The sequence below is a fragment of the Aptenodytes patagonicus genome, chromosome 27 (assembly GCF_965638725.1).
Source record: "Aptenodytes patagonicus chromosome 27, bAptPat1.pri.cur, whole genome shotgun sequence".
Lineage (NCBI taxonomy): Eukaryota > Metazoa > Chordata > Aves > Sphenisciformes > Spheniscidae > Aptenodytes > Aptenodytes patagonicus.
The window spans coordinates 2443585-2456657 of record NC_134975.1 but is presented as its reverse complement, the minus strand read 5'-3'; the positions used below and the strand labels follow the sequence as shown (position 1 = coordinate 2456657).

General features: G+C 71.6%; 3 protein-coding genes across 9 annotated transcripts in view; 1 reads left to right on the top strand and 2 right to left on the bottom strand.

The window, feature by feature from the left end:
- Nucleotides 1-259: 259 nt before the first annotated feature.
- LOC143171511 (microspherule protein 1-like) lies at nucleotides 260-3562 on the top strand. Its single transcript, XM_076360550.1, is given in 18 exon segments — nucleotides 260-340; nucleotides 342-417; nucleotides 949-1011; nucleotides 1014-1077; nucleotides 1181-1275; nucleotides 1278-1318; nucleotides 1403-1445; nucleotides 1448-1560; nucleotides 1678-1787; nucleotides 1888-1996; nucleotides 2106-2244; nucleotides 2334-2409; nucleotides 2525-2553; nucleotides 2688-2780; nucleotides 2887-2969; nucleotides 3059-3146; nucleotides 3233-3360; nucleotides 3443-3562. Coding segments are annotated over 18 exon segments (1503 nt in total). The 5' UTR covers nucleotides 260-274; the 3' UTR covers nucleotides 3530-3562.
- Nucleotides 3563-3870: 308 nt separating this feature from the next.
- On the bottom strand, nucleotides 3871-11396 carry LOC143171350 (voltage-gated inwardly rectifying potassium channel KCNH3-like). Its single transcript, XM_076360276.1, has 15 exons — nucleotides 11276-11396; nucleotides 9996-10229; nucleotides 9771-9905; nucleotides 9552-9682; nucleotides 8773-9022; nucleotides 8502-8659; nucleotides 7813-8020; nucleotides 6972-7238; nucleotides 6679-6878; nucleotides 5841-6090; nucleotides 5510-5721; nucleotides 4847-5067; nucleotides 4672-4754; nucleotides 4462-4544; nucleotides 3871-4394 (listed from the first exon to the last, which is right to left on the bottom strand). Exons 1-15 carry the CDS (start codon nucleotides 11349-11351, stop codon nucleotides 3912-3914), a joined length of 2991 nt encoding a protein of 996 aa, XP_076216391.1. The 5' UTR covers nucleotides 11352-11396; the 3' UTR covers nucleotides 3871-3911.
- A 565-nt stretch (nucleotides 11397-11961) lies between these two features.
- Nucleotides 11962-13073, bottom strand: part of LOC143171496 (spermatogenesis-associated serine-rich protein 2-like) — a 30630-nt gene continuing 29518 nt past the window's right edge. For all 7 annotated transcript variants that reach the window (XM_076360512.1, XM_076360508.1, XM_076360515.1 and 4 more), the window contains exon 13: nucleotides 11962-12993. In XM_076360512.1, coding sequence (XP_076216627.1) covers nucleotides 12694-12993 — 300 coding nt within the window. In that variant the 3' untranslated portion in view covers nucleotides 11962-12693. The remainder of the gene's footprint in view (nucleotides 12994-13073) is intronic.

Here is a 13073-nt window from a genome sequence, read left to right as displayed (position 1 = left end):
GTGCCGCCATGATGGGTGTGGCGGGGGTGCCGCCATGATGGGTGTGGCCGTTCGACGGGCGGCGGGTGCCTGCGCTGCCGGGGCCGGGACGAGCCCTGTCTGCCGGGACAACGGGGCGCGTCCCCGTCCCCGCCTCGCGGGTCGGGCCCGGCCGCCCCGACCCACCGGCAGCGGCGGCCCAGAAAGGAGGGGGTGCCGCCCTGCCCTTAGTCAAGATGGCTGCGCCCTGAGACAAGATGGCGCCGCGCCTCAGAGGCCGCGCGGAGCCTTTAAGATGGCGGCGCCCTCCGCGCCTTCAGCGCGCCTGATGCTGACGACAAATCATCTTCCGGCGGACACCCGGAAAGCGGCGCCGTCCATGGAGGCGCCCGGGCGGACGCCGTCGCGGAGCGGCCGGAGCCTCCGCGCCCGGGGATGGTGAGGCCGCGGCGGACGGGGCCGGCACGGCACCGGCTGCCCTGGGAGGCGGCGGCCGCGGTGGGGGGGCGGGCCTGGGCCCTCTCCGGCCGGGGGGGTTTGTCCGGGGGACCCCGGCAGGGGCCTGCCCCCCCCCCCCCCCCCCCCCCCCGCCGTGTTCCCCATCCCCTCCCCGGCCCCCTCACGTAACCCCCGGTGCCCCGATGTCCCTCCGTGTCCCCTTGTGCGCCCCCCGCTGCGCTCCCTGCCTTTCCCCGTGTCCCTCCCATCTCCCGCGTCCCCCCGTGACCCCCCCCCACGCCCCCATCTTCACACCCCTTTCATTCCCCCCGTGTCCTGCTCGTCCCCGCCAGTCCCTTGCCTTCCCGGGGTCCGTCCCCCCCCCCCCAAGGTTGGAGTCCCCCCCCGAGCCCCCCCCGAAAGCTGCACCCCCAGGGCACGATGGGGGGGCCCGGAGGTCCCAGCTGCCCCGCGGGTGAGCTCTCGGGGGGGGGGCAGCTGGGCAACCCCCACCTCCTCTGTCCCCCGCAGACGTGCTGTTCTCCGGACTGATGGCGTCGGGCGCGACGAGCCGCTCCGAGGACGAGGAGTCGCTGGCGGGCAGAAACGGGGTTCGGCCCAGGCCTCGGGCGCCATCCCCAAACGCCGCAGCTCCTCGCGGTACGCCGGGGCGGGAGAGGGGGGCGCGGGGCTGAGCCCTGCCCGCCTGCGGGAGAGGGCGGCCCCGGGGCACCGGGACTCGGAGCCGCCTCGTTTCTTCCAGGTTCATCAAGCGGAAAAAGTTTGACGATGAGCTGGTAGAGAGCAGCCTCGCCAAATCCTCCAGCCGGGCCAAGGGTGCCGGCGGGGTCGAGCCCGGCGCTGCTCGGGCAGCGAGCCCTCCTCTAGCGAGAAGAAGAAGGTGAGGGGCTGGCGGGGACCTCCAGGGCCGGCCGGGGGTCTGGGAGCTCGGAGAGAGCCCGAACCCCCACCTCTGCCCGCCCAGGTCTCCAAGTCTGTGTCCACCCCCATCGCGCCCAGCCCGGTCCCGACCCCGGCCTCGCCAAGCGGATGAAAGAAGAGCAAACAGCCCTGCAGGTGACGAAGGACCTGGGCCGCTGGAAACCCGCTGACGATCTCCTGCTCATCAACGCCGTGCTGCAGGTAACGGCCCCGGGGGGCTGCCCGTCCCCCGGGGACCCTCGCAGGGGGGTGTCAGCCACCGCTGTGTTTTGGGGCTGGCCCCTCGGGGACCGTCCCCTCACCCGGGGGCTTTTCCAGACCAACGACTTGACCTCCGTGCACTTGGGCGTGAAGTTCAGCTGCCGCTTCAACCTGCGGGAGATCCAGGAGCGGTGGTACGCCCTCCTCTACGACCCCATCATCTCCAAGTGAGTGCGGGGCAGGCCCGGAGGGGCAGAGCCGTCCCGGGGGCGGCCGGCGGGGGCTCTCACGCCGTGTGTCGTGTGTCCCCCCCCCCCCCCTCCCCAGGCTGGCCTGCCAGGCCATGCGGCAGCTGCACCCCGAGGCCATCGCCGCCATCCAGAGCAAAGTGCTCTTCAGCAAAGCCGAGGAGCAGCTGCTGAACAAGGTGGGATCGGTAAGAGCCAGCCGGGAGCGGAGCGGGCTGCGGGGCGGGGGCTCCAGTCTGGGGTTTTGGGCTCTCCTCGGGGGTCCTTGGTGCCACGTGTCCCTTCTCCCCTCCGCAGACGAGCCAGCCCACGCTCGACACCTTCCAGGAGCTGCTCCACAAGCACCCCGATGTCTTCTACCCCTCCCGGACGGCCAAGGCCCTGCAGCTCCACTGGCAGCTCATGAAGCAGTACTACCTGCTGGACGACCAGACGGGTGAGGCCCGGAGGGCACCCCCCGTCCCCCCTGCGCCCCCCCGTCCCCCCCCCCCAGCCCCTCACTCCCTCCCCTCCTGCTCCTTCCAGTGCAGCCGCTGCCCAAGGGGGACCAAGTGCTGAACTTCTCGGACGCCGAGGACATGCTTGACGACAGCAAGCTGAAGTGAGGTTGTTTTGGGGGTTTTTTTTGGAGGGCTGGGGTGGGGACAGGGACAGGGGCCGTGCTGGGGGGGGGGCGCGGGGTGGCACCGTCTCATCCTGCCTCTTCTCCTCCGCAGGGACGTGCGGGACGAGGTGCTGGAGCACGGTGAGTCCGGCCCGCTCCCATCTGGGCAGGCCGAATTGGCGGGGAGAGGCCCGGGACCACCCCCCCCCCTCAGCCCCCAGGACAGGGGGCCGGCGCCCCCACCCTCCCCAGCTCCCTTCTCCCCTTCTCCCCAGAGCTGACCGTGGCCGACCGGCGCCAGAAGCGGGAGATCCGGCAGCTGGAGCAGGAGCTGCACAAGTGGCAGGTCCTGGTCGACAGCATCACGGGTGAGAGCTGGGAGCCGGGGGGCCCGTCCGTCCTTCCTTCCGTCCCTCCGTGTGTGTCCCCCCCCCCCCGCCTCCCCTCCGCCCCTCTCACCCCTCCTTCCCGCAGGCATGAGCTCCCCGGACTTCGACAGCCAGACGCTGGCCGTGCTGCGGGGCCGCATGGTGCGGTACCTCATGCGCTCCCGGGAGGTGGGTGCAGGTGTTGTGCCCCCGCAGCCCCCCCCCCCCAGCCTCCCCGCAGCCCCCTGACGCTCTTCTCCCCCCCTATCCCCCCTCAGATCACCCTGGGCAGAGCCACGAAGGACAACCAGATCGACGTGGACCTGGCGCTGGAGGGACCGGCCTGGAAGATCTCCCGCAAGCAGGGTAGGGACGGGGACTGCGGCTGGGGCAGGGGGGGCCCTGCGCTCCCCCCTCCTCTCACCCCGCATCCCCCCCCCCCCCTCCTCCAGGCGTCATCAAGTTGAAGAATAACGGGGATTTCTTCATCGCTAACGAGGGCCGGCGCCCCATCTACATCGACGGGCGCCCCGTCCTCGGCGGCAACAAGTGGAAGCTGAACAACAACTCGGTGGTGGAGGTGAGCCCCGACGCGGCGGGGGGCGGGAAGGGGGGGGCTCCCCACCCTGCTCTCACCCTCTGGCCCTCCCCCCCCCCCCCAGATCGCCAGCCTCCGCTTCGTCTTCCTCATCAACCAGGACCTGATCGCCCTCATCAAGGCGGAGGCAGCCAAGCTGGCCCAGCAGTGATGAGGGGTGGGGGCTGCTCGGCCACGCGTGTGTGTGTGTGTGTCCCCCCCACTGGCCCCATATCGGGGAGTGGGGGTCCCTGCAGCTCCCAGTTTGGCACTGGGGACCCCCGGCCTCCCCGGGGGGGGGGGGCCCTGGGGCCCCTCCTGCCCCCAGCCCCGGGGCTGGAGATTCTCACCTTCCAATAAAGTATTTTTCCCCACCCCGGTGTGGGGGTCTTTGGGGGGCTGCGGACGCCCTGGGGGGGGGGACACAGGACCCCCCACTCCTGTGGCGTGTTCTTAAAATCGTTCCTTTATTGAAAAAGGGGAGAGGAGGCTCCCCCCCCCGGCACGGGGGGGGGCCGGCGGCTGGGTATGGTCCCGTCCCCCCGGGGTTCCCATTACATGCCCGTCCCCTCCTCTTGGGGCCGGGGGGGGCCCTGGCCTTGGGACCCCCCCATCAGCGCCAGCTCCAGGCTGGGCGCGTCCCAGGGCGCGGGGGGTTCCGGCTCCGGCACGGGGATGCCGTGGCCCCCCGAGGAGGCAGGGATGGGCGGCCACGTGGGGGGGCTCCCCCCCGGCTGCCCCTCCTGCCCCCCTGGGGAGCCCCAGAAGGGGTCGGGCCGCGGCCAGGGCGAGCTGCGGGCGGCGGCGGGGGGGCCCCAGCCCCAGGGCTGGCTGCGGGCACAGTCGGGGGGTGGCTGGTGCAGGCAGAGCCCCGGTCCCCCCGTCTCCACACGGAGCGGCCGGAGGGCTGCGGCTGGCGTCGGGGCGTCAGAGCGCGGGGGGGGCGGCGGCGGCGGCAGCAGCAGGAGCTGCACGGCCTCCCGCAGCCCCCGCAGCCCCTCCCGCAGCTGCAGCACCTGCCCCGACAGCTCGGCCACCTGCGGGTGATGGGGGTCAGCGCACCCTGAAACCCCTGCAGCCCCCCCCCCCCCGCCCCCCCCTTACCGCCTGCCGCAGCTTCTCGATGGTGTCGGCGCTGCTCGGCTCCGGGGGGCCGGGGGGGATGGCTAGCAGCCCCCCGTCCCCAGCTGGGGGGAGAGGTGAGTGTCTCCTCGGGGCACCCAGGGGTCCAGCCCCCCCCCCCCCCCAAACCCAGACATCACCCCCCCCCCCCAAACCCAGACATCACCCCCCCCCCCCCCCCCCCCCCATTACCTGGCCCCAGGGAGGGGCCGAGGTGGAAGTTGAAGAGGGGCTTGTCGGCGGCGCAGCCCTCCCCCTCGGTGCCGTCGACCACCCTGTGGGACAGCGGGGGGGGGGGGGGGGGGGTCGGTGGGGCGCAGACCCAGGGGTCTAGGCCTCCCTGCCCCCCCCCCCCGCAGTCCCTCACCTGGGACTCAGGTCCGGGGGGCCGCTCCAAGGGTGCAGCTGCAGGGCCGTGGGGCACCCAGGCTCGGGGTGGGCGCGGGGGCCTCCGCCGCGGGGGGGCCGGGGCTGGGTCCCCGCCGCAGGGGACGGCCGGGGGCTGGGGGGGGCCGGGCCGGGGCTGGGGGGCTGCGGCTCGGTCCCCTCCGCCGGCGTGGGCTCCCCGCTGGGCGAGCGCGACTCCACCTGCAGCCGGGGGCATAGAGGGGGGGGCCCTGCTCCTGCACCCCCTGCCTCGCCCCTTCCCCCCCGTGACATCACCCAGGTGCCGTGATGTCACCCGTTGCCCCGTGATGTCACCCTCCAGCCCTGCACCATCCCCCCTCGGCCCCACATCGCCACCCCCCCCCCCGCCCCTGGGCCACGTCGGCTTTGCCCCCGTGGGTCGTGCCTCAAATTTGTCATGTCCCCCTTAGCCAGGAGTTATGTCATAGCATGAGGGCAGTGATGTCATCCTTCAGGACAGAGCTGCCTCAGGGCCTTGCACCTGCTGAGCCCCCGATGTCGCCTCCCCTCTCCCCGCCATCGCTGCCTGGGGGTAGCGTCAGCCCCCCGCCGCCCCTGGCTCCGCGACGTCACTCCCCAGCCCCGCGACGTCACTCCCCGTCCCCCGGTGACGTCACCTCACCTCGGGGGGCGCGCCCCCCAGGTCGTAGCTGAGCTCGCGGGGGAGCTGCTGGCGGAAGGCGCGGGCGAAGTCGGGGTCGAGGGCCAGGCCCTCGGCCAGCGCCGGCAGCCCCAGGCTCTGCAGGGCGCAGTACGTCAGCCCCCGCACGTCCGCCCGGGCCCGCCGGGCGCGCGGGGACCCCCCCAGGTCGCAGCCGATCAGGTCCCCCTTTCCTGGGACACACACACACACACACACACAGGGGGACACACACACACATGGGGGGGGGGGTGTCAGGCCGGCCATCGGTGTCACGCCGGCGCCGGCCTCAGCCCGCTCCCACGCCCCGCACCGAGGATGGCGAGGACGATGCCGTCCCGCAGCACCTCCATGGAGCCGGAGCGGAGGAAGTAGAGCGCCTGGAGCGCGTCGCCCCGGCGGATGAGGAGCTCGCCGGGGGTGCAGAAGGCGGGGCGCACCCCCAGGGAGAGGGCGCGCAGGCAGCCCCGGCTGGCCCCCGCGAAGAGGGGCAGCTGCAGCAGCTCCTTGTGCAGGTGCAGGGCGATGTCGGCCCGCAGCTCCTCGGGCAGGCTCTGCAGGAGCTGCGCGCCCGGCGCTCAGCGGGGCGGGGGGCGCCCGCTGCGCCCCACGGCCGCCCCCCCCCCCCTTTTCCCCCCCCCAAGGCAGGCTGAGCCCCCCGAGCCCCCCTGGGACATCCTGAGGTCCCCATCCAGCCCCACCACAGACCGTGCACCCAGAGCACCCCCCCCTACCCCCACCCCATCCCTGCTGGGGGGCCCCCTCCATCCCCATCACGGACTGAGCGCCCCAAAGTTGTCGCCCCCCCCCCCCCCCGGTCCATCCCTGCCATGGGGCTGGGGAGCCCCCAGGCCCCCTCCATCCCTGCCATGGGTCTGGTGCACCCCAGTTCCCATCCACCCCCCACCACAGACTGTACATCCAAGCCCCCCCCCCCACCCCCAGTCCATCCCTGCTATGGGGCTGCAGCACCCCAAGCCCCTTTCCATCCCTGCTGGGGGGCCGGGGCACCCCAGTTCCCCTCCATCCCCGTTATGGGGCCGGGACACCCCAGTTCCCCTCCATCCATGCGCCACCGCTGCTTGCTGGGGCCGGGGTGTCCGGGGGGGGGGGGGGTGTGTGTCTGTGGTGCCCGCGGCGGGGGGGCTGACCTCGGCCGTGTCAATGCCGTTGTTGGCCACCCAGGTGCTCTGGAAATACTCGAGGATGCGGCGCTTGAGGGGCCGGGGGATGCGGTGGATGCGGATGTAGTCGTGCAGGTCGCGGGTGCGGCTGTGGTACAGGAACCGGCGGGCGTACAGCCGCTGGATGATGGCCGTCACGTTGCCGAAGACCACCGCGTGCATCAGCGCTGGGGACGGAGGGGGACACACACCCATCACCCGGCCGCCTGGCCCCCCCTCCCCCCCCCGCTGCACCCCTCCCTCCCACCCTGGCCCCTCACCCCCGACCAGCATGGTGCAGATGGAGAAGATCTTCTCGGTGTCGGTGTTGGCGGAGACGTTGCCGAAGCCCACGCTGGTCAGGCTGCTCAGGGCGAAGTAGAGGGAGGTGATGTAGGCGCTGCGCAGCGAGGGGCCCCCCAGCAGCCCCCCGCTTCCGCTGCAGTTGACCCCCGGCCCCGTGCCGTTCCCGGCCCCCCCAGCGCTGCAGTTCCTCCTCGCCAGGTAGTAGGGGGTCTCCAGCCGCCGCGCCAGCTCCTGCAGCCAGCCTGGGATGGGGGGGGGGGGGGAACGGGGAGGGGGACACGGGGGGGGGGGGGGGGTGAGCAGGGCCATGGGGGCTGCCCAGCTTGGGAACGGGGGGGACGGGGGACGGGGGACGGGGGGGGGACGACAGGGACAGCCCCCGCGTGAGGCACATGGGGCTCAGGGGGCACAGGCAGAAACTGGACAGGCTCTGGGGACACGGGGGGAGACACCCAGGCAGCCCTTCCCCCCCCCGGGGCTGTGGGGCGCACAGGTTGTGTGGGCAGGTCTTGGGGGGGGGGGGGGGGAATGTGGTGTGCTCGGTGCAGGGACAGGTCCTGATCTGTGGGGCCACGGGGTGCTCGAGCAAACCTCAGCTTCGGGGTGTGCAGAGGACATGGGGGTGCACAAGCAGGCACCAGCTCCGGTGTGCAGGGGACGGGGACGGGGGGATTGGGGGGGGGGGGCACATAACAGCAGGGACAGGCATGTGGGGACAAGGGACAGGAACCCCTGCAGCCTCTGGCCGGGGCGGGGGGGGGGGGGGGGACAGGACACGGACAGACGGACACACCAGTGGCGGCGGGGTGGCCGTACCGATCTCGGGCAGGGCGGCGGGGCTGCCCTCCACCTCGCGCTGCCCCAGGAAGAACCAGCCGCAGGCGACCCAGTGGGCCAGGAGGCCGAAGACCACCATGAGCAGCACCAGCACCACGGCGCTGTACTGCGAGTACCGGTCCAGGTTGGGCAGCAGCCGCAGCAGCCGCAGCAGCCGCACCGTCTTCAGCAGGTGGGCTCCCACGTACTGCGGGGAGAGGGGCAGTGCAGGAGGGGACGGGGTACCCAGAGGGGAACGGGGCACCAGTTGGCCCCGTCCAGCCGCAAGCCCCTCTGGGGTCCCTCAGAGCCCATCAGGGTCCCCGCAGCATTAGTGGGGGGGTGGGGGTGTCCTGCAGCCCTCCAGGGTGTCCATAATCCCACCAGGGTCCCTCACAGCCCCATCGGGGTCCCCAATGCCCCTTCAGTGTCACCACAGCCACATGGGGGGGGGGGGTGGGGTGGGTGGGGTGGGTGGGGAGAGGCTCTGCAGCCCCATTAGGGTCCCTGCAGCCTTTTGGGATCCCTGCAGCCCTTCAGGGTCTCCAGTGGCCCGTCAAGGTCTCCAATGAGGTTCCCATGGTCCATCAGCATCCCCAAAACCCCAGTGGGATCCCCACAACTTGGGAGGGTCCCTGCAGCCGGGGGGGGTGGGGGTGGGTGGGATGTCCCCATGTCCCAACGCTCACCACGTTGACCTGGCAAGCAGCGAGCAGGTCGAAGGGCAGCGCGGCCACAAGGTCGAGCGGGAACCAGCCGGCCAGGTAGTGGCGGGCAACGGCGCGGGGCTCCAGCACCACCTGCCCCGACTTGCTGACGAAGGTGGTGCGGAAGTTGAGGATGATGTCTGGGGGGGGGGGGGGGCAGCCATCAGTGCACCGAGTCCCCCCGGCCTCTGCCAGCCCCGAGCCGGCATGGGGTGGGGGGGGGGGGGTGGGGGTGTGTGTAGAGGGGCTTTACCCAGCATGAAGAGGATTTCCACGCACAGGTCGCAGGCGCTGGGGGGGCCGCGGGCGGCCGGCAGCCCCTCCTCGGTGCCGGTGCCCACGCAGACGCTGTAGGGGACGGTGACGGCCACGTAGAGGGTGGCGAGCAGGATGAGCCCGTCCCAGCCCGCCTTGAAGGCCCCGTAGTGCAGCAGGATGAGGGGGGGCTTGCGGATGGCGGCCACCTTGTACTCAGGCAGCGAGGGCTTGTCCCCAAAGACGCCCTGATGGAGACAGGGGTCAGCCTTGATGCCCCGTCCCCTGCCTCGACACCTTGTCCCCCGCCTCGACACCTTGTCCCCTGCCCTGACACCCTGTCCCCAGCCCAGACTCACTGTCACTAGCATGAGGATACTGTCCCCAACCTCAACACCTTGTCCCCAGCCCTTTCCTACCCCTATCTCCAGCCTAGGTGTGTCCCCCAGCCTGGTCACCCTGTCCCCAGCCTGGACATCCCAAACCCATCTCCACCCCCTTCCCGGTCCAGCCACATTGTCCCCAGCCCTGACACTTTGTCCCCAGCCCAGACACCTTGTCTCTGTCCCCCGACACCCTGGAAAGCCTGCCCTCAGCCTCAGCACCTTGTCCCCAGCCCTCGTGTCACGACGTCCACTGCATCAGCCTCTTCCCAGCCTGGACACTCTATTCCCAGCCAGGATGCCCTGTCCCCAGCCCTGACACGTGTCCCCAGCCCTGACACATGTCCCCAGCCCCAACATGTGTCCCCAGCCCCAACCCGTGTCCCAGCTCCACCTTTCTGAGCTTGTGCTTGCTCTTTCTCTGCTTCTGCAGGTGTCCTGAGAGGTGGTACAGCACCGCCCGGCTCCGGCGCCGGCTGGCATTGAAGCCCTTCCCTCCGGCACGGCTGAACCGCCGACGCCTGCCTGCCCGGACAGAGGAGGGGGGGACGTCGGTGACAGTGGCCATGGGGGGGGCTCCAGCGGGTCCCATCGCTCCTTGCTGTCCCCTCACCCGTGTCCTTTGTGCTGTCGGCACCTGAGCGGCTCTTGGTGCTGGTGATGTCCTTGTGGGACACGAGGAACAGGGCCACCTCGTCCTTCTCGTTCTTGATGGGCACCACGTCCAGCAGGCACCAGAAGGGGACACCTGCCAGGGGGGGCAACACCCGGGCTGACGGGGCATCACCCCCCCGGAGGGACTGCGGAAGGGACCCGGCCGCCCCTCGCTGCCACCCACCGCTCTTGCGGTAGAGGATGAGCTCGCCCTTGAAGGCCTGGTGCTCGTCCAGCGCGCGGCGGAGCTGCTGCCGCAGCAGCTCGCTGGTGTCGGGGCCGTAGAGGAAGGAGCAGGCGCAGCAGCGCTGCATCACCTCCGCCCGCGAGAAGCCCGTCAGGTCGCAGAAGCCGTCGGAGCAGTAGACGACGGGGAAGGCGCTGGGCACCTGGGCATTGCCCAGCACGAAGTTACTGTCTGCAAGGGAGAGGTGGCTGGGCCGGGGGGGCCGGGGAGGGGGGGAAAGGGGGTGCGGGGAGCCCGTGGGGCAGGGGGGAGCCCGTGGGGGCTGGGGAAAAGGGACTGGGGGAGCCCGTGGGTTTGGGGGATCTCATGGGGCTGGGGGATCCCACGAGGGTTGGAGGGAAGGGGCTGGGGGAGCCCATTGGGTTTGGGGGAGCCCATTGGGTTTGGGGGAGCCCATGGGGCTGGGGGGAAGGGGCTGGGGTGCCTGGGTCACCCGTGGGGTCCCCCCGGCTGTGCCACGGAGGGGGTCCGGGGGTGCTGGGGGGCAGGGGTGCGGGGGTGCCCGCAGCCATCTGGGCCCGCTGGGTTATTTTTACCCGCCGCGCAGCAGCGCTTGGGCTGAACCGCCCCGTTGGCACCGGTGGAGCCCACTCTGCCTCATTTGCATACATTTGCATAGGAACGGCGTGGGGGACTGCCTCCCACCCGCTCTCTTCGGGAGAGGCCAGCACCGGGCCGGGGGGGGGGGACGGGGGACACACATACACCTTTCCCAAGGATCGGGGTGATCCCGGGGGGCTCCAGCCCCCCCGCGGCTGCCGGTCCCGGCCCGGTGCAGCCCCGGTGCCGCGGAGCGCATCGCCGTTACTCACCGGCACGGCGGGGGAGGGGGGCGGGACGGGTATTTATAGCCCCGGGAGGGGGCGGCGGGGCCGGCTCCTTCCCCGGCGGGCGAGAGGGGGCGGCGGGAGCCGGGACAGCGCCGGGGCCCGAGCGTGCCCCCCTCCGACCCCCCGGCCGAGCACCCCCCGATCCGACCGGGCGCTCACCGAGGGGATGCCCGTGCGCAGCGCCGAGCACCGCCCGCCCCAGCCCGGTCCCGGTCCCGGTCCCGGTCCCGGTCCCTCCGCCCCGGGGGGCGGGGGGCGCAGCGCCGAGCACCGCCCGTCCCGTCCCAGCCCGTTCCCAGCGCCGCCGCCCCGTCGGGGCCGGGGCCGGGCCGGGAGGGGCGGCAGCGCCGCGGGTGCCGGTGCCGGTGCCGGTGCCGGTGCACTCACGCGTCCCGTCGAAGCGGCGGGCGATGGTGTCCAGGAAGGCGTTTTGCGGCGCCAGGAGGCCCCGCATCGGCGGCATCTCAGCGGCGGCTCCGCGCTGCCGCCATCCCCGCGGGCGCCGCCGGCACCGGGGCTCCCCCGCTCCCGGGACCCGCCGCCGCCCGGCGCCGCCCCCCGCCCCGGCACCGGCACCGCCCCCCGGGAGGGGCCGGCAGCGGCCGGGGGGCGCCGGGACCCCGCTCCAGCCCGGACCCTCCCGCAGCCGGAGCCGTCGGGGCCGATTCTGGCTCCTCTCCGCGGGGGGGGGCGGCGAGGAAGGGGCACCCCGAGGCGGGCGGCCACGGGAGAACAAGCCCACGGGGGTGATGGGATTCGTGGCCCCCAGGGAGCCGGGTACCCTTGGGGGGGGGGGGGAGGGGGCAGCACAGGGGCGCATGGGTGCCCAGAGCCGCAGACCAAGGGTGGGAGTGGGGTTGAATTGCTTAAGCAGAAAACACCCAAATTTTTAAAGCTCAAAGGTGGGTTTTATTTATTTAATTTGTTCAACCAACTGAGGAGAACTTGGGTTGGAGGGAGGGAAAGAAACACCCCGGCGTGAAAAGTGAGGGGGGGCAGCAGAGCCACAGAGGCCCCCCGGGAAGCCCCGGCCTCTCCGAGGGCCGGAGCCATGGAAGGCAGAGACGGCGACATTCAACGTGAACATCGTCTTTATTCGTACAGCTATAAAGAACGACTGGCGCAAACTCCACCCGGTATCTCCTAGGATTAGCTCTGCTAATTGATATTGCTATAAATTTAATTTAGGGACGAAGAAGGGCTGGAGAAGCGGGGGGAAGGCAGGGGGAGAAGGGGAAGCGAATAAAATAGAGATCCGCAACATAAAGACCAGAGAACAGCCAAGTGTGCAGGACCCCGGCCCCGCGTCGCGGCCCGGAGAGGAGGGGTCCCAGACCCCTGCCTGTCCCTGGGGTGGGGTGGGGGGACACCCACAGCCCCCCCCCCAGGGCCCCGTGTCCCGGCACTCATCCCCGCTGCCAGCAGGAGGGATGGGCTGTCACGGGCCGCTCCCCCGAGGCGAGGCCCAGATGTTGGTGCACAGAAGAAAAGACGCTGGGGGCTGGGTTTTGGCCAGCGCTGCCAGAGATTGGGCCGACAAAGGTGAATTTCTGGAGGGGAAAGGAAAAGGGCAAGAGAGAGACGGCCTGAACCTGCTCCGACGGTGCGGCGCAGGCGTGAGAAGAACCCAAAGCAAACGAGGGGGAGGGGGGAAGGAAGGGACAAGAGAAGAAGAAAACAAACAAAAAAAAATGGCACGAAAAATGAGAAGTGTAAACTTTCCTTCGTTAGTATCCTAGCTAGGAGCTTCCTACAGCCTGGTTCTCACGTGGGACTTGTGGCAGGAAGGGAGAGCCCGGGGGCTCTCAGGAGTTCGCTCCCTCCTGGCGACTGGCTCTGGGCTTACGCTGCGGGAGGCCCTTGGTCTCTGTGCCGGAGGGAGGGGGGCCGGGCCGCCCCGAGGCGCCGCTGGTGCCCGTGGGCTGAGTCTGGCTGGGGTTGCCAGGGGAGGCTGCCAGGGGCGAGGTTTGCCGCCTGCCGTGGGCCTGGCCCGGCCCGTTCCTGTGTCGGTTGCCGTTGTTGTAGCGGCCAGGGGCCGGGGGGCTGACGTGGTGCTGGCCCTGGGACCTGGGCCCCGCTCCTGGCCGCCTGTTCCCCTGGAAAGCCTGAAAGAGAAGAGGGTGGGCGAGTGAGCGCGGGGCCGGTAGAGGCAGCTCCCGCCGGCCGGAGGGCTGCGACCTCCTGA